Here is a 27,787-nt window from a genome sequence, read left to right on the forward strand (position 1 = left end):
ATCTTCCGAATTGTAGCAACCTGAATTCTCTTCAATCTAAGTTGGAATTTTTGTAACCTTTGATAAAGTTAATACTAAACACACTGTTTACTACAGCCACAAAGATAGAATTTACATTTACAATGAAATTGCGCATTCTCCCCAAGCAGTGAGGTTTTCAATGACTTAAAAGTTTCCAACAAATGTTAAAGAGGGCGAGATGTTAAAGCCGCATTGCCGCTTGTCACTACTTCTTAACAATGCCACGTGTAATGAGCACGTTTTATTTTTTATTTTTCATATATCTTTATTATATAGAGGATTTGTACGATTACAGTTTATTTCATTTTGAGTATTACTACGTCATCAAAGTTATTTCAATCATAAATTAGTGACCTATCACAACAATAACCACGTTTCTTCTTCGGGGTAAACAGTGTGTTCAATTCTAGATTTTAGTTTCAATTCATTTGTCTAATAAAATAATAATAAACACGTAACATTCTAAATAATTACTTAGTTCTCTCTACAAGATAAATAAATATTTTTGCACACTTCAAACAAAAGCCAAACGTTTACCTTAAGGTACTAATTACAAATATTTAAGTAGAAAGTAAATATCACAAGGGCTTTACTAACCTAGTTACAAAAATTAAATACACAATAGCATATAAGTTCACTTTTATATCTTACAAGCATATAGGTATAATATTATTTTATTTTAATTATTCATTATTTCACAGTTTGCAGCGACTTCACAATTTAGTTATTTCATTGATAATCACTTTAGGGATTTTGCAGAATATTGAACAAGTTAATGAAAATACAATAAATAATTAGTCCAGAAGGAATCGGCGCATGAGTACCGAAAACTGTTCCACCTCGATTTTTTCATACGATCCTCTTCAAATTGCCCTACCGATAATACAAAGGCATGTTGCAATGGACAACCCCGTGCCATATTGTATAAACAATGGCAAAGAATTGTTATTTTTCCATCGGGAAAATTTGTTTTAAATTCTTTATTGAAATACAAATAAAAAAGTTCCTACAACTTTTCGTGATAAAATTAATATTTTTCGAGATTAGTTTTTAGAGGTTCGAAAAATTTGGGTACAGTTGAACATCGTAAATCCGGACTGATTCGATCGTATCGTAATTTTTAGCTTCTGAATGTGACACTAGATGGCAAAACCATACATAATGATAGCATGAAGAATAATGCATTAAAATGTTCGAATGATCTAAAATACGGAAAAATCTAAAATCGATGTTATGCTGTACTTTTGAACCATAAAAAATAAAAAAAATACAAAATAATATTCTTTTCCAATTCTTCATACAATGGTTAATAATATTCCTGATATAGGTTTAAAAAAATTCATTATATATACACCTGTTTTTTAATTGTTAATTACGCGCGCTCACAAGTATACGTCGTTTACCTTTAAGTATCGCCGTCTCTCTCTGACTCATGTATTGCATCGGCCTTTCTGTGTCCTGAATCACTTTTTATCATTTATCTCAAAAACTATTAAATTTATAAAATTGTTAAAGAAAGCAATGTTATTGATAAATGAATTACCTACAATTTGCAAAGCTGTTGCAAGTAGGTCAGAAACCTTAGTCATTCAACAGCAAAGTAATTTGTCGACCAAAGTGATAACTGTTGGAGACATCAGTGCTGGTAATGGTCTAAATATTGGCCGCTTATAATAATTCAAATTTAACCATTAATTTCAATAAGTAGTTTGTTGTATTTTAGTTCAATTTTGGTTTTAATTGTTTGCCATTAAACATAAAAAATATTCATCTAGATTAGATGAGAAAAATTTTAACGATTACAATATTTTAGAGGGCAGGAAGGTGTGTAATATGACACTTTCTAACCTTCAGTGACTTTAGTGATGACAGCATTGCATATATAATTGCAAATAAATATATTTTTCATGGCTCAAAATTACTCAAATTCCAGATTTGTCGAACCTTTAAAAATATTAACTTTACCGTGCAAAGTCGTAGGACCTTTTTTCGTATTTCAATAAAGAATAGAAAAAAATTGTCCGATTGAAATACAACAATTCTTTGCAATTGTTAAAATAATATGGCACATGGTTGCCCCATGGTCACATGCATTTATATCATCAGTAGTGCAATTTGAAGAGTATCACATAAAAAAATTGAGGCAGAATAGTTTCCGGTATTAATGCACCAATTTGTCCTGGACTAAATATCAAATTTGGTTGTCACAGAATTTCAACAAGACTATAAAGTAGCGTCGGATTTTAGATGGGTCTTAGTGGAATGAAGTCCCGGGCCCCGAGCGGGTAGAGGTCTCGCAAAATTACTAATTTGATCATTCATTTTAAAAGAAATGTTGGATGCATAACAAAATTTGCAATTTTTTCCACAAATTGTTCGAAAATATTACTTTAAAACAATTTCGAGTTGATTTTGATATTCTTAAGTGAAACCTGAGTCGAATTTAGGCCTACTACTAATTAATCCGACGCTGCTATAAAGGATATTATTGAAAATAAAAATTCATCATCTATTCAAATATATAGTTTAAATCAGGGATTCCTAAAAAGGTATAAATCAGTTTCTTGGGAAGTGGAGGTAGTGTAAAAAACACAAACTCAGATTTGTAACTTTCAAGATACTCTATAAGTGGTGTTACTTTAACAAAGTTAAAATAATGACTAATATTTACATGGGATGTATCTTTGTACTTTAAAATACACTAGAACGAGATTAATAATATAAAATCCATAATCAACATTCGAAGTATTTCTTTGAATTCACGGTTATTTTTTTACAAAACGTTGAAATCTTTACTCGAGTACTTCTGCAGAATGAAGTTTGCGGACTAAGTTGTTATGTAGTATGTTTAACATCCATACTTTGGCCTTTGTGAGAAAACTCCTTAAAAAAAAATTCAATAGCATCACAACCATAAAAAAGCCAATTGATAGTGCAAAAAGAATTTATTATTATTATTATTTATCTAGCACAATCAAAAAGAAGTTTGACAAGGTCTATAAGACGCTCGGATTGCAGTGCAACATTACTGAAAAATATCTTATCACATTTCCAAATATATTTTGGAAAAATGTTTAGTGTAGTTCCAAACGAATGAGGAGATTTAGGGCTGCTAGTTACAAGTATTGGATCAAGGTAAGATAGATTGGTATATAGCCACGAAAATCATCCATCCTACTGAATTTCTTATTATTTAATTTTTCTTTGCGATTTCAATAGTTTTTCTAAAAATGTATGCCAAGCAATTTTTTGTAATTACTACTAAGAATTATTAATTTCACTCGACATTTACTGAAATTTATAACTATTTTATTCAATTGTTTAACGAGAAAGTAATGTCAAGTTTACTTGAATAATGGACCACTAAGGTTTTAAAAAAATTGAAAAAATGATTATGAAAGTATTTGGCTATGGGGTTTAAGATATCATATCATTTTAAAATGGGGATGTCTTCTTCAAAATGGTTTGGAATCTCTGATTTAGAGTATATATCGTAGCACTATAAAAAGTTTACTAATCGGTTAAGCACACTTCAAATTTGAGGGTCATTTTCAAAGTAAAAACAGTCTGTGGAACATGCTCGCGCATACTTTCATGTAATGTTAGTTCAAGGTCAGTCACTCTTATGTTATGGTTAAGGTTAAACTATTTAGTTTCTCGCAATTTCAAAAATCAATCCTCGGTTAGTTCACTCAGTTATTTGGTTTTTAAGTTTCATCCTGCTGAAACGCCGGAGGCTTATTGAATTTGATAGTGAGGGTGTAATAAATGGTGTAGAGTTTTTAATGAATAAAAGACAAAGGTTTACGTTGAAGAACGATTTGGACGGCTAAATATCATCAAGACTCGACACAAACATTTGATTGGAAAATCCGTATACAGCCCTAACTTAACACCATCAAACATTCAACTGTTTTCAAAAGGTAACGACTTTATCAGTGAAAAGCACTTAGAACATGATAAGTTGAAAGTTTTTAATAACTGGTTTAACTAAGCTGGAATTTCTGGAGCCGTTGGTGATATTCATAGTGAATACACTGTTTACCACTACACCAACACTCACGATTACACTGTAACAGGCGTTTCGATAATCAATTTATCGTCTTCAGTGACTGAAGGTAAACTGTTTACCATAGCATCAGACAGTGTAATCGTGAGTGTTGTAGTAGTGGTGGTGTAAACAGTGTATTCAACAGGTTTAACTGATGGGATCCAAAAGCTAGTGCGACTACTTCACAAATGTTAATAGTGACTACGATGGAAATTGGAAAAAATGTTTATTTTTTACTATGTGATACTATTTACGTTCATATTTCAAATTCTTATTACTCCACTACAAAACAATTCTTATTTAAAAAGTGACCCTCGTAGAAGTTTTGACTTTAAAGTTTTAGTGAACTATAATCCAGAAATTGGAGTACTTTTGACTAAAATTGATTACAACTATTCGCTGCCGATTTTTTTTATTGAGATCCTGATACACTATAATTAAAATAGATTCAATTTGTTGATAAATTACATACAATTAGTTTACAATTTACAATGTACACCAACGAAAACGTACTGAAACTCTATAGAAAATATTTTGGAGAGATCTTAACAATACAAATTTGTGAGAGAACACTTAAACCCTTCTAAGTAGGCAGTACCGAACCGAAACTACATATTTTGGCGCCTCCAATTTTTTTATTAAATAAGACACAGTTGGATTAAAAAATTTTCCATGCTTATTCATAACCACCCAATTTCTTCCATCCAGTTAGCTTATCTAGAAATAGTAGATGTTTCAAGGTTAATATATTATACAATATGTGTCTTCGAAGATGAAAAAGGAATTTACTAAGTTGGAATTTCTGGAATCTTTAGTGATATTCACGCAGTTTATGCTACCACTATACCAACACTCACAATTATACTGTCCGTTTCAATCGCTAAGTTATCATCTTCAGACACTTACCAATACCCACAATTACATTGGTTATTGTCTTTGTCATCAAAATGCGCGTCAGAGTCATTATGACTGTTGGTGTAATGATAATGTAAACACTGTATTCAGTACTAATGTACCAACACCACCATCAATACCGTTCTTGAAAACATTCTGAAGTGGAGTGGAAGCAATCTGATTATTGCAGCAGAGACCCAGACTGCTGTTTTTACAAAAAAGGGTAGCACTGCGACTCGAGATTTGGTCCTATCTGGACATAAAATATCACCAGCATCGAAAATTCGCTTGTTGGGAGTTGAGGTTAGAAGCTGTGCCCTGGCTTAATCACGTGGCCGATTTAGCCAAGGCAATTTATAACCTGAGGATCCTCAACTCTATACAAAAGGGAGCAATTCTACTTATAGGCAATCCAGAATTGGCCGGAAACTTAAAACAGCTTAGAACATAGAAGAAAGATTGCTAGCCTGACTGTTTTATCGATACTACCATGGTTAATGCTCTTACCATCCAACATAATCCCACCTAGAGCAGTTTTTGCAAGACTTACTCGATAAGCACACGTGGCTCATGAACACCGAGTTTGCCTACAGACGCCCAGAATGTCAATTTATTGGAACTGCTTTCATCGAAGAAGTGCTAGCCTGTGTCTTCCCGGACACTATAAACCACAGAAGTTCGAGATCAATATTCACAGGCATCTCCACACGGCAGGCACCACTCGAATTACTCGAATATAAAAGGATTTACCCTCTTGCACCTGCTTTCTACATAAAACATTGAAATAATGTAAATATAATTGATTTGCGTCTCTCTTTTCTGTTTTACCAGAATATTTCAGATGTTAGGAGTAAAATATTATCATATTCTCACTTGCCAATAATCATTTTTCATTGAAACAGACTCAGTAGTTGATGGACAACTGTATTGCACCTTATATTTAGGAATTTTAAAACAATATTCCATTTTAAATTTATCGTGGTGACTTTTATTTTAAAAATAATGAATACAGCAGACTTGTTCAATAAACGGTATGCCAATAGATATAAAAGTGGCAAAAATTTACGAGAATTGGTGGCGAAATGCCAGATAGCTGGTTTTAATGAAAATTAAAGGTAACGGGGTGTAAATCCGGCATTAAATAAATCTGAAGAACAGGCATTTGTCATACAAGTGTCAGGCAAATATTGAAAAAATACAATTTCCATCCGTTAAACTTCAATTATTACAAAAACTGAAATAACGATTTTGGCCGTAGCCATTTCACATTCATCATCTCCAGAAAATTTGACTTAAACGTTCTTTAGTGATTTATTTGTTGGTACTTTTTTTCTTCCGGAAAATTGGTGGCATGTATCTCAAATTTCTTGTCACTACCATTGATCCAGCTAATAGAGGACAATATTGCATACACCGAAATCTTATTAATTTGTGATTTTCATTTTGCGAATTTTTCAATCATATCCTGATACTCCATCATTTCATGGCCGCTAGATAGAATGAAGAGATACAATCAAATGGTCTCTAAATTTATACTCTGGTAGACCTATACTAACGAATCATTGGAAAAAAATTGGAATACGCTTCTGCATGGATAAATTTGAACTACACTTTAAAAAATTGTTCTATCGCAAATGAAGTGGATTTTTTCTAGTTTTTCTCATTAAATCATAATAGTTATACTTTCAAATAAGTTTTCATTGGGTCATCTTGTATTTGGAATAACCATCATCAGTAAGTGCATCATTATTTTGTCAGTTTTAATCATTCAACAAAGTTCAGAATTATTTGAAATAGAATAGAGTTCAACAAAAAAAGTGAACGATTTTTATTATTCTAAAAAAGAGGAACTGAATTTCTACATTTTCAACTTATTTTAAAATACTGGCAAGATACTACTTTTGAGCGCCCTACTCTGTCTATTTCCAAGATAATTCCATTCAGGTTGAATTCAACGAAATTATCGGTGTAAATACTGATAATGATTATTTAATTTCACTGAAAATATTTCAAGTTTGACATAAAAAGAATAGTACCAAAAATTCTACATGAAACAATTAAAACGCAAATGCTTTCAATTATACTACACTACTTACTTCAATAAATGTGAATTTTAATAAAGTATTTTGTATCTGTTTTCAAATGTGGGGAAAGTAAATCATAATTAGTTTTGATGAATTCTCTATTTACCTTTTGCAAATTTTTCAATCGTATCCTTTTCATTGTTTTATTCTCATTAAAAATTGCAAAGCCAATAAAGTTTCACATAAGTATCTAAGATCGGGCATGATCGTAACTAAAACATTTAACAATAAGGTACAAACAGGGTGTCCCTAAATTTGACTTCTTTGGATCAAATTAAGCCTATTGGGATAGGGAACTATTCGCAAACGCATCCTTTCCAAGATAGAGGGTTTAATAATAAAACGATTGTTTTGTCGAATAATTTCAAATGGTTTGGTCCAATGTTATTGAAACATTTTGACGATTATCAGGTTGATAAACTATTTTTTCCAGAGGTGTGAAGCGGGGGTCAAGTACTCTTTTTCGACCCCCGAATTCCTCGCCACTGGATAAATTTTTTTTTTTTCAATTTTTGAATCCTACCATCAAACAGTAATAACATTTGACTACGCTAAAATCAACAGTTTTCGAATAAAACATCATTTTGTGACCGCTCTTATGATTCTTCCGAATCCACTTACATCGATAGGTTAATGGTGTCCTACAAAATGATTTTAGTTCGTTAAACTAAACGTTTTCTTCGAAAAAAATGTTATGTTCTAGTACGCTAAAACGGTTTCCATAAAATTTTTTATTAACATTAATGCCATGGAGATGATAATTTCACAAATAAGTCATGCAGAATAAAAATGTAACATTCGATTAACCCTTAAACGGGCATGGTATCATATATGATACGATCTGTTCAATATTTTTTTTTAAATCAGCGGTTAACCTTTGGACCTGGATCTTTTTCTCAGGACGCAAGGAAATTTCATTGTGAATGTGTTGATCACACTGTTTAACGTCCAACGTAAGTTACATTTATCAACATAAACCTAAGCCAGCAAGGTATCATATATGATACTTTATTGAAACATATGGTTAAAAAAAACAGTTTACTTAAGGTCTAAATGATTGGAAATATAAAACACAATAAATTAAGCAGCTGCTCAAATTGTCCAACTCCTTCGTTTACACAAGTCCTGACTCAGCATTGATAAGCGCACTTTGCGGAAAACATTAGGCGTATTTGAAATGTCTTCTATTGCTACTTGTATACGACCAACAAGATTTTCCTCATTTTCTACCGGACTCTGAAAGACGAGAGACTTCATATGACCTCACATAAAATAATCAAGGGAAGTAAATTCGGAGACCTAGTTAGGCAATCAATTGGCCTACCTCGACTTATCCAGTTTTGTCCATAAGTGGCATTTAAATGGAGTCGTACTGAAAAATGTACAGAAACTCCATCATGCTGAAGTTCTGGTAATATGTCCCTTCTGAATATCTCCGTTAAATTTTTGAGGAAACATGTATGGATAACATTTTTTTCGATGATAACTATTTGTATTGTTTTCTTTTGAACTCTTATTTGATTTATTTCTCTAACTACACTTTTAAAAGCAGAGTGTTTTTTCACTTGTAACTTCAGCGATTCACTATTGTATAGATAAAGAAAGAGAGCTTTTAAATTTTGTATAACTTATCAAATAGATGCATTTAATGTTGTCAATTGTTTTTAGCGGTTACAAGGATGAACATGTGAACACCGATAAAAAAATATTGCAATGTATTGAGGTTTTCAAGTTACACAGATGATAAGTTTTAAAATGAGCTCACTATATTGACTTTTTATTATAAACCAGAACAAGGACCCTGATACAAGAGAGCATATTCTTAACGAAGTGCAATGTTGCGGCAGTCAACAATATTGGATCCTAATAAGTTAGAGCGAACAACTCCGAACTTAAATTACTAAATCATGAAAAGTTTGAAAAACTATTATTGCAAGTTTACAGTACAACCTTCAAGTTGTTCACCTTGTATAATTAATACTGTCTTTACAAATTCACAGAGAAAAGAACAGTCTAGTTTACATTAGGCCATCGCTGGCTGTCAGTCCGGTTTTTTCCTGTGTGTGTCTTTGTTGCTAAGAACAATAACGTTGCTTCTAATTTTATTTTTGTTGGTAATGCATTTCTCATCAGAGTGTCTTATCTGAATAGAGCTCTGCATAAGTGAAAGTAACTCATCAAAGTTTTCAGCAGTAACCTAACACTAACAAAGCGGAAGTTCCAGTTATAGGTCTATCCCTTAACCGTTTGCTTATCCAAAGTCATTTCGCTTGTTTTTTCTAATATATCAATAAAATCTTCTCTTAATAGTTCAAAGATGTTCTTTGAACATTTCTTTTTCAACCGACTTTGAATTTATTATTTTTCACCTTAAAACGTGTGCATATCTGAAGAAAAATCCGCCAATGAATGGCTTCGTCTAAACAACAGGGAACATGCCAACGCTGGTTTATCTGCAGGACTGACGCAAGCATTACTGGCTTCGTTTAAACATTGCTTAATGTTATTGTATATACCAATATATTTTAATGCATATATTAAGTATATTTTTTGGTCACTTTGCAAAATTTTTATTTTATATAAATATGATCACAGTTTTCAACATGTTAACAAATAGAGTACTAAATTCATATTTATCACGAACATACCCTACAAATTGTTTATCAATAATAGATTCGTTTCAGATTGCATGTAGAATTATTTCTGAATAACTTAACTGTAAAATAAATAATATATTTTTCATGGTATAAGTTAAAATTATTCTTCTGGTTTAGTTACATCAAAAAATCAGTTAACTTCCTAGTTTGATATCACTGGCAATGTTACATTATAGTCAAAAAACTATAACATATAATTAGAAAAAATTGCAATTCAATTATTTATGCATCCAAACCAAATAAATATTTCAACAGAAATTTACAACAATATTTAAAATATTTCAACCCAGATAAAAGTAAATTATTGGTTTTAATGAATTGGCGTTGCTCAAAAATTTGTAAGCATGAAGGCCGCTTGACACGATGCAATGCAATACAAAACGCAATATTTCTTGACCAAAATAATGCGCAGATGAAGTTCCATGCAAGAACTTGCACTTGTAATATTAAGGCTATTTTTTTTTGTTTAATTTTCTCATGGAATTTTTTTTATGGACAACCATGATGCAATACTAAGAGACTTGCTTAATGTCAAAAGACGTACAATATTAATCTACGAAATATTTTGACTTTGGAAAAAATTGCATGCAATTTCTTGCACGTTGACTTGCACCATGTCAAGCTGCCATTATCGATTTGATACCATTTTCATTCGGTACAAGTTGCAATTCTAGGGAGAAGTCCAGTTACTTTTGGCGTCGAAACCAACCTGTCATCAGGCCCCAGAAGCAAGGCAGCAGCAGATATAATTGTTCATTATACTCAAGGTCACTTGACAAGATGCAAGACAATGAACAAGAAATTGCATTCAATTTTTCGCAAGATCGATATATTGCACAGACGAATATTGTACGTCGCTTTACATTATGCAAGTCTCTTGCCATTGCTTCATGGTTGCCTCTTATCAAAATTCCATTAGTAAAAAAGTAAACAATTTCTTAACCTTAAATTCTATTCAATATTTTGTGACCGATTTTTAACGAAAATAACAAAGCTAAGTAAACAAGAAAAAGAAGTCGTTGTATCACTGATGGACAGAAAAGAGCACTAAATAGAACAGGAGGAAACATGAGTAAAGCTATAGAATTATGTGAAAAAAACATATAATAATTAGTTTCACTTATTTTCAACTAATTATGAGTGAAGAAACATTTGAATAACTCCTAAGGAAAATAAAACGTGATATCAGCTTATTAGAAACTCATTTTTCTCTAGAATTGCAACTTGCACGCAATAAAAACGACATCAAACCGATAAAGTTGCCAGTGCGGTATCCTGCATGAAATAATAAGCAGAACTTCATCTGCGTATGCTTGTGATCGAAAAATATTGCGTCTTACATGGCATTGCTGCTTGACATGATGCAAGGCAATTTCTTGCAAGATAAATAATTATAGTTCATAGACAAACATTGTACGTCGCGAGTAAAAGTAAACAATCTCCTAGCCTCATATTTTATTTACTATTTTGTAAGCGGTTTAAAAATGAAAATATCAACGCTAGGTGAAGTAAACAAAAAAAAGTGGTCAGTGCGTCACTACCAATAAAACTGCTGCTGCCTTGTTTCTTGAGTCTGATGAAAAGAAAAGAGCACTCTGGTGATGGTTGGCCAGACCCTGGCTAGATAGATCAAGAAAAAACAGGAGTTTAGCTATAGAATTAGACGAAAAAACAAAAATTACTTTAGAATGGACGAAGTAACATTTGAAAAACTCCAAAGGAAAACAAAATTTAACATAACTAAGGAATCCTGGGCGAGAGACGTAATATAAGAAGATTAAGAACTCAATTCTTTCTAGAAATCGATTATGTTGTCAGTGCAGGATCTTGCATCAAATAATCTGCTGAACTTCATCTGGGCATGCTTTTAATCGAGAAATAATGAGTCTTGCATCATGTCAAGAGGCTTTTAGAAAACGATAATGAAAACCAGTAGTGAATACAAGGTATTACTATATTTAAAAGCTTGTTTGGCCCCTTTATTTTCAGACTGCGTAGAAGGTGGAAGGTAGAATAGAAGGTGGTACAGACTCCAAATTTAAGAAAAGTTTAATATTTTTTTGGATTGGTGTCAAATTAAGTGTAAGGGCTTAGCTTAAGATACATTAGGAGTACATTTTTGAGGAATATGTTTCAAGTTAATGGTAATATACCATTCTCTATTATCATTAATTGATATTGAATTTATTCATTGAAAGTAGTAGTTTCTGTTTACATGTGCTGGTGGTCTTCGAAGACCTACCCTTAATTGACAGCGTTTTTTAAATTATTTTTTATTTTGAAAACAGAATAAATGGAAATGCGGCTCCGCCAAGCCATAAACCACAATTTCATAGACATTTCATACAGATAACGCAAGGTTGAATCAATTTTCTAATAAAAGTTCACAGAGATAAATCTGCTAGCATGAGATATCAAGTTGGCGCAGTTGACACAAATCTGGATTCTGTTGATATTTCGTTCACAAATTGTGTTGTACTCGTGTTTTTATTCTTCTGATTATAATTTTAATCTCTAAGTCTTTAAAATGTTTTTCAATAAATGTTGTATATTATATTGCAAAATTATAATTTTAATATATTTGTTCCCAAATCCTCATAAACACATAGAACGTTTTAATAGATAACGAATAGCTGAAAACCATATTGAATAAACCGCAAGGGATTTACTATGAACTTCAAACTATGAAATTTATTTAAATTAGATCTAATTATTTATTTTGTAGCATTTTAATTGGATATTTTTGTTAAAAATAGATATTTCCATCATATTAATAAATAGTAACACGTATTGTTCAGGTTTTTATTATAATTAAATAATTGTCATATTACTTCAAAGACCCGATTTGTCTACGTTTCCCTTGAGTGAGGAAATAAAACATCACTCAATAAGCTATGTGAATGACACACAGATGGTGCTGCCAGTGTCAAACATTGTGATAGCCATTTAATCATTGCTTCTTGATATAGAAAATACTATAAAGTTCAGCAATAGCTTCAAAAGTATTTTCCGGACTCCATCGAAAAGAACCATTTGTTAAGGGTTTGCTGAATTTAAACGTGGTCGTAACGACACCGATGATGATGAACGTTCTTGTCATTCAATTGAGGTGGTTAATTCAGAAAAGAGCAATGGGCCTATAATCATTCATTAAACATGGTTAGCAGTCTTCTATTTTTAGTACACTCCTACTATTTGGTTTTGTTATACACATAAAGTTTTCTTTTGAAAAAAGTACTCTCCTGGCGATAAACCGAAATATCTATCAAGACATTCTATTATGCCCCTAATTCCAATACATTTGTCTTAATTTGAGCAAAGTTAAAATGCTGCGAGGTACCGTCATGCCTAGGTATTAAAAAAAATTTCACTGCAGTTTTCTTTTCTTTTCTTGGTCGCAAATGGGTTAATATATCCCCAATTTTCTGAGTTGATATTATTGCTCCTCTTTGATTTTTGTGACCACTTCTCATGTTGTGGATCAAACTTGAAAAGATACATTTCATTCACCTTATAAAGTGAGGTTAGGTTAGGTAGTAGTAACCATCTAAATATAGGTGATCTGTGGGCTACGCCTCTGATTAAAAAAATTTTAAACACGATGGAATATGGATAATTACAACGGGTACTGTAATGTTTTTTTTTGATATTACGATTTCGTGTTACTAATTACATTTTTATTTTAAAATCAGTTTTCTATTACTAGAAAACGCAAATAAATTAAAATTAATTTTTAGATGTTTATGTTACAAATATATGCCACCCGCTATTAATTTCTAAAAATATCAGTCTGGTTATTTTCATAGTAGAGAGTGAAACATGCAGTGAAATTCAATACCATTCATTACAATTTTGTGAAACTAGTAAGGGTTATTGAAATTTTAAACATTTGATTATAAATTTCTGCATTCAGTGTAACTCAATTTCATAGCGAAAAGAAAAATTCCAAATACTCTGTGATTTATAAATGAAATTTTCCTTTCCAATAGTGCTTTGGATTGATTTGTGGCCCCAAATGAATTCCTCAGTTTCGTATAAATTTCAATCATTGATTTAATTGACGTTTTTCGAAATAAAAATAAATTTAATTAGGTAGTTGCTGCTACGGCCGCAGCAGCTTGTTGCCTGTTATATCCTGTACTTAAACTGGGATGAAATACTTTATAGTACAACACCATAAAAACAATTCCCAAGAAAAAGGGGATAACATTCAATAAAATGATAGGTAAATAATATACTTTTTCTCTCACAGCTTCGTCTGCAGATATTATCCATACCACGTTGGCTATTGTGTTTTCAGCGAATAGTACACAATAGAAAATTACGTACTTAAGGAAAGTTCGACCTTCAACCTGTTTTAACAAACATAATTATTACATTAAATATTCACTAAATACATTAAAAACTAATGGCTACAAAAATTTGAACGATAAAAAATTCGACCTTCGAAAGTATTTTTCAATTAAATATAGACTCCGACTTGTATAAAAAACGTTAAAATTTTTAAATAAAATATTGTCTGTGGGTTTCAAATGGTTTTATTAGGTTTGTTAACGTTTTTTGGGGCAAATTTTGTAATTTAATCCCCTTCCTGTTGTCAGATTGATTTGAAATATTCGAATAGTCATAAGGGCATTTCGGAAACTATGACCCTGGAATAGATATATCACGTATCATGTGGATCTTAACCCAGAATGAGATTTTTATCACAACTTCCGAATGTCCCGTTCAATTTTCAGTTGTAATTTCAAATTTGTAATTTGATACAAAAAAACCTATGTTTTCAATTACTTTTTCGTGTGTTTATATGGTATTCATTAAGTTTTAGTGTTACAAACTTGTCCACTGATGTAGACCGTTAAGCTGGTCCTGTTCCAATATGTTGTCGAAGCTAAAGTTTGGTGGACATGCGAGCTATTTCTGTTTACATTATGGTTTTTCGTGATCTATTTACATCATATTCGTGAGTGACAACTTCTAAGAAAGGAAATTAAGAGATTTCCAGGAAACGAAAATTCTAGAATGTGATGAGACTATATAAAAACGAGACTCTAGTAGAAAAGATAGTGACAAGTAATTTAAGCGGTTTATTTAAATTAATTGAATGTTGAGTGTTGTGAATAAATATTTAGTGTGTAAGTCTTAGTGAATAGTTAAATGTATAAGTCAGTGAATCATTTACTGTATCGGTAAATTTGTAAGATATACCGTGTGTATGAATTCATCCCACCTGTTTAAATAAATAAGATTACAATAGATTCTAAATGTTTAACAATTGTTATGAAGCAGTTATATAATAGAAACAATTATTATCTTAGTCCTCCTAACAAAGGAAACATCCTAAAAATCAAAATATACAATACTTTTCTTCAAAGTATATCAAGAAACAGGAGCCAATGATTATACTAAATTTGGAATTAAATAAGGTAACTAAGGACTTAACATATTATTGCAATAGCTCAAAAAAACAAACATTATATATGAAGTTCCGCGTAATAATTGTGATGCTATTTACGTAGGATTAACAGCACATTATTTGGAAAACAGATTAAAAAATCATCAATAAGATTCAAAAACAAACCAGGAAATGATAAATACATAAAATTAATTACGAAATAATATCGAATATAACGAATATAACGAATATAAAATTTTTAGAAATTTGCGGAACCTGCAAGTTATATGAGCCGTGGTCCCAATTTGCATCCATTTCGATACAAGCTAGGCAGATACGAGGAACGCCCAATGGGCCGAGGTCAACCCTCTCAATCTGCATTCATTTCGATCCCAGCTAGGTAGATGTGAGAAACGTCCGGAGGGCCGTGGTAAACTCTTCAAAATAGTCTATGATATTATCGGGTTAATTCTGGTTTGGTTTGATTAGATCAAGTTAGGTTAAGTTTGTATCGTCTTTTCCGTTGCCTCCTATCGGTGTTTTATCGCTCCATGAAGTACATCAGGTCGCTCGTATCGACATCAGCAAAACCTCTTTTCTATGTCGAGCTCTCCAGAAATCTGAGCCTATCATCCCCTTCCTCCAATAAAACTTCAAATTTGAATTAATGCAATAGAATAAAAGAGTGAGAAGCACAGCAGAAAGGAAAAGTGATATACCAAATTACACTTAGACAGTATGAACACATCCGTTATTTTTATCTGCGTCTGGGATATCAGATTGTTTGCAAATCGTTATTAATTTACCACATTTATGTATTTACTTGTAATTGAGAATCTTATCTAGAATTGTAAAAAATTGTTTACTGTTACTTATTTATGTTTATTTCGGGGTCAATGATCTGAATAAAAACATTTAAAACAAAAACTCTTCTAGATTTATATTTGGTTAGTAATTAAAACTGCTCTGACGCGAAAATAACGCGAAATTATTTTCTCATACATAAGCAAATCAAGATTTAAAATTGTACTGAGGGAACTACATGGGTATTCAAGTTATTCAACAATTCTAACCCAAAATTTTTTGATTTTGATTATTTTTTAGAGTAAGATTGAATACATACGAGGGTTGCTACTAAATTTCGAGATATTAGTCGTGATCATTGCCAAACTCGAAGTTGAAAACACTAAAAAATCGTGAATTATGCTAAAATATTTTTTTGGAATATCGTGTTTATTTACAAAATAAATAAAATTTGAAATAAATCCACAATAACGCTCAGATGATGCCAATGTATTATGAGGGCTGATCTCTATGCTGCCCCTTAGACCCACTTACAATAAAAAATTGACAGACACCGTTTCCAGTTTGAGAGATACGACAACACTGACGTGAATATGTCAAATCTGACAGTGCCATCACAAAGTTTAACATTTTTAATGGTGAACGTACTCATACGAGAGCTATTCGAGTTGTTTCGTTTCGTGCGATGATTTTTGACGCGGATTAAGCCAACAGCAGTGTGCTGATCATCTCGAGCCACCGTGTTTCGCTGGTTTTCCGAATTCAATCATAGTCACACTTCACTACAGGATGAATTTCGTGAAGGTCGTCTAAAATCGCTTGTTGTGCCAGAAATCATACATTCAATAATGCATTAACATTTAGCTATCAAAAAGATTTGTTCGCATTGGATACTGCATCATATGACAATCGCTCTCAAAAAAAAAGTTCGCGTTGATTAGTGCAAAGAAATAGTGAAAAAATTCAATCGCGATGCTTCAAGACATCTCTAAGATCGTGACTGACGAATAATCATACATCTATGTATATGAACCCGAAGCCAAAGAAGAATCGACTGTATGGGTTTTTCAATACAAGTCAAATTCAACAAAACTTGTTCGTGCAAGAAGCACTTCTAAACAAATGGTCTCCTATTTTTTCGGTATAGCTGGACATGTCGCCACCGTTCCTTTAAAGCAACGTAGATTGGTCAATTCTGAATGAACCACCTGCATTTGTTTGCCAGAAGTGTACGAAAAAATCAGGGAAACCGATTGTAGAAAATGAATCTTTCTCAGTTCTAACAAAAACGTTTTGAACCCTCAAAACATCGAATTCAATGGTCATTCGCCGTACAGTCCTTGTTTAGCACCCAATTTCTTCTTCTTATTCCCGCAGATAAAAAATAAATTGCGAGGTCAACGTTGTTCTACACCTGAAGAAGCGATTGAAGCGTTCAAATCACATGTTTTTGAGGTACCTCAATCGGAATCGAAAAACTTCTTCGATAATTGGTTTAAACGCATGTATTGACCTTGATAAAGAATATTTTGAAAAATAATAAAGCCATATACAATTATAAATATTTGTATTTCGTCTATCTTAAAACTTGAGTAGTAGCCCTCGTAATTATATTATCTGTTCATACATATCAGGATGTGAAAGGTTCGAGTCTAAAAGTATTGAGTGCAATATGTGAAGGTGAATTAGTGGACAACTTTTCAAATATTTTTGAGGAATACAAGAGATTCCTTCAAAACCGAATATTTTTTTCTAAACTTCTCGAAGGTACCGAAGCAATTTTGTTAAGAACCAGTAAAATTGAAGCTAAGTTAAAAAAATAACATCATGATTTAGATTTTTCCAAAAATTATTAATATCTTCCTTAAAAATTTCTTTATCAATAGTTTGTGTTTTACTTGTTCAATTGTATTTAGAAATTGGTGGTGTTTAATCTACATAATTATATTGTGTAATTAAAAAAAAATGAAATTTTGTTATTTACAAAATTCGAAACTCATACAGTAATAAAATACACCTAGTATGATGTCGATATTGAAAAATTAGGACACTGTATTGTTCAAATGTCAATAAACTAAACATTCCTTTATATCGAAAGAACTTTTGAATTGAAATTTTTTAATATCTCTTTCAGGTTTTGAGAAAAGTATATGGGTTACCTTATGTTTGACACGGCGATTATATTTATATCGGGTAGATGGTTCTCACTGAAAATTCAGCTAAGGTAAAGAGCAAAAACCTTGAAAAAGTAACAAATCAATAGAAAAATAAACAGGAGACATCTGAATTGCTATGATATATAGTAAAAATGCAGACAGATAAGTTAAAAAGGAAAATACTGGCTGGGAACCCATTAAAAAACAAAGTTGGGGACCAAGAGATAAGAGGAAACTGAATAAAATAAATAGGACAAAAAGAGGAAGAATATTAGAGAAATTGGGAAATATTGTAAAAGACAGAAGATATTGGAAGAAATCAATAAACCAAATAGAAGAACTGGAAACAAAAAGTGAATAACAATGGAATTGAGGAAAGACTGAGGAAAAAAGTTGAAAGAAAAAGAGAAATAAAATAAGAACAAGGCGAAACTAAAAAAGTTTTGAATTATTACTAAAAAACTAACACATTTCATCATTCATTACACCACACTGCATGAAAATATATGACGAAATGAAAATAGATATTCTTTAAGTAGTTTTTTGCTACCACATCTGTTTAACTCACAAATTCATTTCCGGCCACTAAATAATCAGGCAAATTGTGACCTAAACGACAAAATTTTGTACCTGGTATGAAAAACATTCTGCATGAACCGTTGATTGATCCAAAGAAGATTTTGCTACCATCGCTTCATTTATATCTCAGATTGATGAAACCGGGCGCCCACTTCAGGTATCTTTCTGCACAGGAATTTTCGTTTCTCCACTAATCCGAGTTTTGATGGAAAACGCAATTTTCAAAAAATGAAGAATCAGAAAGAAAAACTAGCTTGGATGAGCTTTAAAAAAAGTTGTGCACGGTTTTCTAGTCAACAATAAAGATCCCGAGTACAAAAACCTATTAGAAACAATGAGACGTCATTATAAAAATCTTGGATTCAACATAAGCTGCACTTCCTACATTCCCCTTAACCATTTTCCCAAAAACCTAGGGGATTACAGTGAAGAGCAAGGTGAACGGTACCAAGGTAGGTGGAATTAAAATATGATGGCTGACTACTACTGGAATCTCAAGAGGGATTGCCAAGATACCAAGAGATGTGCACGAAATAACAAAATCGAAAGTTCGAAAGCTGAAATACTTTACTGTTTATTTTCATTCATACATCCCTGTACACGTGAACTAATATTGAAAACGAAATTTGTATTGTTGATGTATGAAAAAAAACGTGTTTTTCTTTATAAAATACATATTATACTCGAGTGAAATTAGATTATGAAATTGTACAAAATCTAGACGTGTTATAAAAAAACCTTAGGCAGAGCTTAAAAAAATATTTCAGAAACAGCTATTTTCACTGATTATTGTACGAAAGTTAGAGGTAAATTAAAAAATTAAATTTGAACTTTAGTTCTTTGAAGATATAAGTTACCATTCAAAATTAAATGACATCATAACATATATAAACCCCTTAATTTACTATTTATACAATGTAACTTACCAGCACAACGTGGGTGAAGATATAAACTGCTCCTAAAATACAATAGAACAGGAAATCGTAGAGAGAATTATGATCACAGAAATTATTTTTTGCACTTGTACAGGCTAGCCATAACGTCATAACGAACCAATGACCAATAATAACAACAATTGTTTCTGTTGGATATATGGAGGCTATCACACTAATGCAAAGAATTCTCGAAACTGAAAATTAAAAAAAATGTTAAATAACTAATAGAAATCATTATTTTGACAGTTCACATTAGTACGGCAGCTACTGGGGGTCCCGTAGCCTTTTATACTACCCTCAGTTTTTAGAGGGTTTTCCTGTATTTTTCTTTAAATTACTGTAAGAAGTAATAGCGGGCGCGCACTTTAGCCTCTGATCGCGCATAACTTTACAACTAAGGGTCGAAAACATGATTGGAAGTGGTCAAAATGTTCGTATTGATTAGTACTTTAAGCTATTTATAAGATTTTGAATAATCTTTTGTTCACGTATTGTGGAACAGTAGATACTTCGGATTTATTTATTTTAACTTTTGAGTTTTTAAAGAAATTAATTTGTTATCGATCTCCCACTCCATTCGAGAAGTTCAATAAAACCACGAAATTGATTCGAATTCTTCCTCTACCTATCTACACTCCAAGTAAAAGTAAATTTTAGTAAATTTGTTGTGATTTCATTGTTTTTCTTCGCTAGTAAGTTTCTCTTTGCTTTTTTTATTGCGCTTAAAAAAATTTCAGTTATCTTTACGAATTTCCTTTTATTTCTCGTTTCTGCTTCCCTCTGTCTTCCCGTTTCCTTTTTCATTGTATTTTTTTCCCGCAGTTCTACAGCTGCCATGCTGGGAATTTGCTTTATTTAACTGAAAATGATAATAATCTCCACAAGTCCACATATTTGTTTGGCCATTGTTAGGCTCACTTCATGCACTTTGCTTTCTTTGCAACTGCAACTTGGGCTTCCTGATGGGACGACAAGGTTTTACAATATAATTCTTTCAATTTTCTTCGAATAGTGCGCTCAGAATCGTTTACGCTAGCACCCTGAGGCTATGATTTTATTATGTTTTATTATGTTATTTGATTTTGTTGAGATTATGTTATGTGATAGTAAATCTATTTTCTAGAAAAATTTTCTTCAAACATCTTTCTGAGTGACAATTGGTTTTCTTAAGTCTCCCCTTGACACAATTTTCTTTTTTTAATTCGTCGTACAATAGCTTCAGCAAGCTTCAATCTTTATAATATTTTCCGGTTTGTAAATGTTTTCGCATTCACAAGGGACTCCACATTAGCTTTTTTACTCAATGAAAGATCGCCTTTTCCACTCTAAATGAAAATAGTCCAATTATATTTTTAAATTGAATTGAACTTTTTTTTATTGTACTTAGCAATAAATATTAATTTGTATAATCGTGTCCGGGAATAGTTTTGGATTTATATACTTTAACTGAATCCGAATACCACTTCCTGAGGAAGAGTATATTGCCGGGGAAGCTAAGGTTACAAAGCGCATCTCGTTTTTTTAATTTATATAACCTTAAAATACTTATTAACAAATTACCGTGCTTTTTTTCATGAAAGTTGTACATTCAAACTTTTGAACCGATAATATTTAAGAGGTCTATCACAACTCATTTTGAAGTTCTAACTTTAATGTTTAAAATGAGCTGCTTAAAATTTTTCTTCGTCATGTAGGAACCAAGTAATAATCAATAAATTCAATTTTGCAATAATTTTGCTTTATATCGATGATAACTTTTTAAATATTGATTTTTTGCAAAAAACCATTTTTGTATATTTTTTTAAAACAAATCTTTTTTATTTGAAACTTTTTTCATATCTCTCTTTGTTTAACAAACTACTCGACCAGATTTGGGTTCGGTATTCTCGAAAAATCGATTCTACGCATAAAAAAAACATAAAAAAATGCTTTAAAACTGAGGGCAGTATGAACGGCTACGGGACCCCCATAGCTCTACCGTACTAATACTAAGAATCTGATTTTACAACTTTTGTTCAGTTAATATTTTATATTGTGTTTTGTGATAATAAAATTTGTTATTTGTTTTTAAAAATAGTGTTTCAACGCGGAAAAACACGTAATTTCTTTATTACTATAATATTTCTTTACGAATAGAATATAATTTTTTTTACTTCTACGAAAACAATTTTTTTTTTATTCTTATGCAAATATTTTTTTTCCTTTGCAAATAAAATATCTACTTTTGAATTCATAATAAGGCTTTAAAAAATCAAATAACGTTTTTCAATTCATAGTCGCGGATCCATAGTTTTGTGCGATATTTACAATTTTTAACACGACAAGAACATGCATTAAAAGTTTTTTAGCACGTATATAAATAGATAACAATAGTATAATGATAGTCGCACTATTCTTTTGTTATTTTAGATTGTTTCAGTCAAAATAATTAACAAATTTAACATATATAATTGACACTAGACTGCTACACAACAATAAGACTCTTTACTGGCCTCTTCTCAATCTGTAAAATGGCGGATGAGGATACCTACATACGAACTTTTGAATAATTAATATCATTAAGACAAAACGAAAAATCATTAGCAACATCTAAGATTTTCCAAAATGAGCAAATGCTCAATATTATATGAAGTATAATTAAGAAATTGCGTATTTTTAATTTTCCTTTTAATTTAAGAATGGTAAGGTTAGGAGACTATGACTATAATCGCATTTATGAGAAAGTATTCACTCTTTGTAACTCTAATGTTAACTCTTTTATAATTTTTCTTCTTTTTCTTCCTATTTCTTCCTTTTTCGTGGCCTTTCCATACTTCTTCTCCCCAGTGGTGCTCTATCCTTACTATCCTTACTATTTTTTCCTCGCTCATTCTGCTTATGTGTTCGTTCCATTCGCGCTTTCTGCTCAGTACCCATTCGTTAATATTTTCCACTCTGCATTTTCGCCTTTTGTCGACGCTACGTTTCCTGTGTTTTCAGTAATTTTTCGTAGAATTTTTATTTCGCTTATTTCCAGGAGCCTTTTTGTTTTTGCTGTATCAGGCCGAGTTTCTGCTGTGTACGTCATTATGGGTCTGATTACTGTTTTGTAGGTTTCTTGACTTGGCCTCAATACTTATGTATTTGTTTTTCCATATAGTTTCTTTCAGACATCCGACTGCTCTTGCTGGTTTTATTGTTAGCTGCCTTACATCTGACTCAATATCACCATATCCGAACCATATCCAAATAGTTCTATACCCAGATATTTGAATTTCATTTCTTGCTGGATTATTTTGTCGTCTACAACCAGCTTACATCTAAGAGGTATACTCCGCCTGCATGGTTGCTGGGTGGAATGAGAAGCTCAGTAGTCATGCTGCCAGTTCCAAGCCCAGATAAAGGGAACGGAACCGGACTGAACAAAAGATGACAACACACGCGAGAAAAAGGACACAGAGATGGAAAAAGAAAAATGTACTACGATTTGCAACATGGAATACCAGATACCTCAGCACCAGAAAACAAAAGATAACAAAGGAACTAAATTATCACAGCATCGACATTTACGCCCTACAGGAAACTAAAAAGAAAGGTAAAGGCCAAAAACAATACAAAGAATACCTAACGATCTACAGTGGGGTCGAAAAACGGGAAAGGACAAGGAAGGAGTATCAGTATATGCACCGGAAAACAATAAATCCAGGCATGAGGGGAAGTTGTTCTACGACCAACTTCAAGACACGATCGAAGCATTACCAACGAAGGAAATGTTGATTATTCTAGGGGACTTCAATGCACGAATTGGCAACGAAGATGTACCAGGAGTCAAACAGCGCCTTTACGAAGATGCAATTAATGATAATGAAGAGATTATGATCAACTTTTCTATGTTAAATGAGCTAAGAATAAATAATATATTCTTCGACCATAAACCTCATTTCAAATATACATTCGAAAACACAAGAGGACCATTGACTACATACTAAGCACACTAATTGACAAAACAGTGCTAAAGATAAACTGGTATGTAGTGGTAGTAAATTCTAGACATTTCCCATCATGGAAATCGTCATTGTACAAAAAATTCAAGTTTGAATGCACCTGGGTAAATGTGAAATCAAATATTCCATAAATTTATGGCAAAAATTTTTCTGTAAGCTGTATGTTACAAGTAAACAAAATTCTACAAACCAATAACAAAAAACAATTATTTTGGTACAAATTTTTCAATATAAAGTGAAAGTTAAGTAACATTGACAAATAATATAATTTTGAGTTTTCAAAACTACATATTATTCCAGCTTGTAGAGACAATATTTGCTTAAAAAAATTCAGACCTATTTATGCAGTGACAATATAAAGAACAATTTATTTACTGAAATCAAAAATAGGGATTCAATATCCAAAAAAAAATAGAAATATCTTATTATTGAAAACAAACAGTTACAATATGATCACCATAGGTACATATAAAGATAGACGAATCAAGAAGTGATTGAAATTGGGATCAATAATGTGTAGCCGCAGAGAGGAATTGAGGTTTTAACTCAAAGAACCTACTGTGGTACACTGTGAACAGCTTAAAGAAGAAATTTCCAATTTACTTTGTCAGACTGATGCCAGAAAACTGATAACTTGCCAGAAGCATTGAGAAAAGCCATTATATTGCCCATTTTCAAAGAGTCACCAACCAGCGCGTTTATAAAGACAAGAAGGTTACAATGGCTAGGTCACTTAGAAAGAATGGACAAAGACAGACTCTTGAATCGAGTTGCATTGAAGATACCAGAGGGCAAAAGGACAAGAGGTAGACCAAAAAGAAAGGGAAGTAGTGGAAGAAAACCTTCGAGAGAAAAACGTCCAGAGCTGTAGAGAAAAAGCAAGGGACTGAAAGAAGTGGAGAGAAATTACAAGGCTATGGACCTAAAGAATGTCACTGGTGTTAACAAAAACAATGATTTCAAAGTTAACGTCATCAAGTTGCGTCATGAAATAAACTAGCTTAAATGAAAAATTGGATCAAATTATTCAAGAATGAAAACTGAATGAACTGAATTACAAAAGCTTCATACATTTATGATGACAGTTAACATTAAATTAATATAACTAAATTAAATGTTTCACCAGAATTTTATTTATAAAAAGACATCGTAATGACTATCAAATTTACTATATTGAATAAGTACTCCTCAATCCAAAATCTTATTCCTAGATTAGATAAGTAAAAAAATACATTTGATTACTTACCAGTAACTAAAAAATGCCACATAAATTGCACAATGGTACCTGACCACGAGATATTATTTTTTGTTCTTAGTGAAACACGTAGAAGTCTTTGGTAAGAGGCCATTGACCACGCCATACTAACAAACGAACTGCCAATGGATAACAATTGATGAATTACTAAAATAAATGTTAAGGATAATTAAGAAAATAATGAAACCCTTCTCAAATTGTTTTTATTTTTATTAGATACATGATATATAGAAAATCTTTGTGTTTAGATTTGAATCATGTATTACATCAATCCTTTACCATGATTACATTATTATCTGCCATCCCTTACTGTATTTTATAGACATATAGTGTACCCAATTTAAGATGATAAATAAATTTGCAACACTATTTTCATCCATAATGAAATTATCTACTCAGAAATATGATGAGTAAAAGTGCTGAGAATTAAAAAATTTATGATTTACATTAGTTTCTGTTTAAAACTAATCTCAAAATATCCCCAAAAATGCTTAATATACGATCAGAGGGTAAATAGAAAATATTTCAAAAAAGATTTTTCGAAATAAGAAAATAAAACCACAACAATATAAAAAAGTATGTAGCAGACATATAGAAGGTTAAGAGCCAGTTTTTCAATAAGTGAATTAATTAATTACAATTGGTCAAAGTTTATAATATGATAAAATTATTCAAACAGAGTAGATCAACAAATAATTTTAAAGTAGAAACAAACCTTTAAAAATTTATTAATGGGTTTTTTATGGAAAACTTGAAAAATATTGTACAAAATCATGAATACTTTCAGTTGTTTCTAAAATGTTTTATTACAAATTGAAAGAAGTATTATTGGATCCTCCAATCTTAAATTCAATTTGCTAATGATAATTTAAAACATGAGAAGAAAATTTGAATACTTTTACATTTGGTTTTATGATTCATATATTGTCATACTTTCATGTACAATTGCGGATTTGTAACATTTTTTAAATGGCCAATACAAAAACATCTAAATGAGGTAAACATATTAGAGGTTTATTCCAATATCTGATTTGTTAATAAAAAATATACACTTCTGAATTCAGAATGCTTCCATTCAGCTATCACCAAAATTCCTCAAAAATAATATTTATTAACTAGTTATGGGAGCTTAAAGTTAGAGCTATGAGTATGAGTATAAAGTAAGAGAGCTAAAATTTTTTTAAGCTAACAGTTGAAAAAGAACACCCTGTACCAATAGATGAATGGCAATGTCAATTTTTTATTAATTCCTACAACAACTACCAGGTGAGAAAAAATATTCAATATATCATAAAAGTATTAATCAAATAAAAGAATCAATTAAATTTGATATATACATCTGACAAATAAAAATAAATGACTAAAGTAATAATTGGATAATCACAAAAAATCATAGCTTTTCTCAAAAACAACATAAAAGGTAGTATTCCTAACTCTATTTTATATTTTGGAAAATTTCATTTGAAATTTTATTTTAGATATATTACGATTCTTCAAAAAAATTTGTTTAAAAATTTAAGAGAAAATACTTTTTGTATTTCATTGAATAATTTACTACTACCCTGTATCAATAGTGTTTTTCTGTCACATCATTGCTATTAACAAGATAGTGGATAAATTACACTTTGATTTTAATTTACTTTCATCAGATTTATGAAAAAACTAAAAGTTTTTAATTAATTTTTGACTTACTTGTAAAGGTATCACCTTCCATCTCCTTTCCTTTACTGTGGAATATAATTGCTAACTGAAGAATAAGCTGAGGTGCAGCTTCTAAAAAACATTCCAGAACTCTTAACAATGCTACATCTGAATCTTCTTTAGCCATCATTTCATAATATTTCCTTTGGTTTTCTACATCTTTGTTTTTTTCAGCCTTCTGAGATTTTAAAGCATATTTCAAGGCATCAAAATATCTTAGAATCGGTGCTAATTGAAAAATCAAAATAAAAATGATACACAGCCTTTTCCTGGTAAATTTCTTTGTTAGATTACTTCCTCTGTTGACATTTTCATGATCTAGTACATACATTCGAACACTGAATGCAGTATTTATTATTGCTGGTATTATGATAAAAGATAATGTAGCAAAGAAATATGATAAATGTTTACTAGCATAATACCTATATGCTACATTGCAATCGAAAAATACATCAGCTATGTGACTGAATATGGAAAAAACAAAACCTGCAACATCCCAATTTGTAGCTCTATCTCTTGATGGTATCCTATCTATTTCATCTCTATCAGAACTGCACATCTTAGTTTGATATAAGATGGTCATATTCTTTTTCAGATTGAATACCACTTGTGTACGTTAATGTTTCTTTTTCATTACTTCAAACCTTCACTTTTATTTTAGAGAAACATTATTTGTACAAACAAAAATTACTAAGATTTAAACGTGCAGAATAATATTCGAGCTAACAATAAATCTGTACCGATGAATCATCGCAAATCTCTACTACGATTTCGAGAAAAGTGCAAGAAAAACTGAATTGAATTTGAAGAAAAAAGCGTAAAACTAGTGAACAAGAAGTCAAATATGACAATTATGGAAATAAAAATAACTTGTGTCAGTCTTTTCAGCTTCTGCCATCAGTTGCAATCTTCACACATTATTTTTCTCCATTATGCACTACGAAGAGAATATGCCAAATTTCTCTGCTTTGTTAACTTTTAATCTTACATAAACTTTTATTTCTTTGTCACAGGAACTACTAAAATACGAGCTTATTAAAGCAGGTTTGAAGCTACTAGTCTTATCTGTCTAATTTTCCGATTCTACACGATCGTTGCGTCAGCGGCGTACATAAAACTGAATCCTTGAAAATATATAGTTGTTTGCAGAAACATTTAGATCTCGTGTTTCCCTTTTCAAAAGTACTAGCCTACTCATCTATTAAACAGCGACAGTTTTCAAAATTAGAAAAATAAAATGTTTATACTATTTTATAAAAAAAATTCTATGAC

At 31.3% G+C, this 27,787-nt stretch overlaps 1 protein-coding gene across 4 annotated transcripts; it reads right to left on the reverse strand.

Annotated features, from left to right (window-relative positions):
* Window positions 1-260: 260 nt before the first annotated feature.
* On the reverse strand, window positions 261-27,604 carry LOC130443762 (XK-related protein 6-like). Of its 4 annotated transcripts, XM_056778562.1 has the most exons (5): window positions 26,507-27,592; window positions 24,806-24,961; window positions 19,568-19,770; window positions 13,946-14,059; window positions 1,101-8,286 (listed from the first exon to the last, which is right to left on the reverse strand). In XM_056778562.1, the coding sequence occupies exons 1-5, from the start codon at window positions 27,096-27,098 to the stop codon at window positions 8,143-8,145; spliced, it is 1,209 nt and encodes a 402-aa protein (XP_056634540.1). In that variant the 5' UTR covers window positions 27,099-27,592; the 3' UTR covers window positions 1,101-8,142. The 4 variants fall into 4 exon arrangements, with proteins under 4 accessions (XP_056634542.1, XP_056634540.1, XP_056634541.1 ...); XM_056778564.1 differs by lacking the exon at window positions 13,946-14,059 and having other exon boundaries at window positions 261-2,904; window positions 26,507-27,578; XM_056778563.1 differs by lacking the exon at window positions 13,946-14,059 and having other exon boundaries at window positions 26,507-27,604.
* Between the last annotated feature and the right edge of the window lie 183 nt (window positions 27,605-27,787).

This window comes from Diorhabda sublineata, chromosome 5 (assembly GCF_026230105.1).
Source record: "Diorhabda sublineata isolate icDioSubl1.1 chromosome 5, icDioSubl1.1, whole genome shotgun sequence".
Lineage (NCBI taxonomy): Eukaryota > Metazoa > Arthropoda > Insecta > Coleoptera > Chrysomelidae > Diorhabda > Diorhabda sublineata.

Bases quoted from the DNA above. Each gene is read 5' to 3' on its own strand.
- LOC130443762 (XM_056778561.1), bottom strand. From the start codon at position 27,098: ATGACCATCTTATATCAAACTAAGATGTGCAGTTCTGATAGAGATGAA. The intron at 24,962-26,506 runs GTAAGTCAAAAA...CATTTATTTTAG, and splicing joins GGAAGGTGATACCTTTACAA to TAATTCATCAATTGTTATCC. The intron at 19,771-24,805 runs GTAAGTAATCAA...TTTAATTTTCAG, and splicing joins GTGGCATTTTTTAGTTACTG to TTTCGAGAATTCTTTGCATT.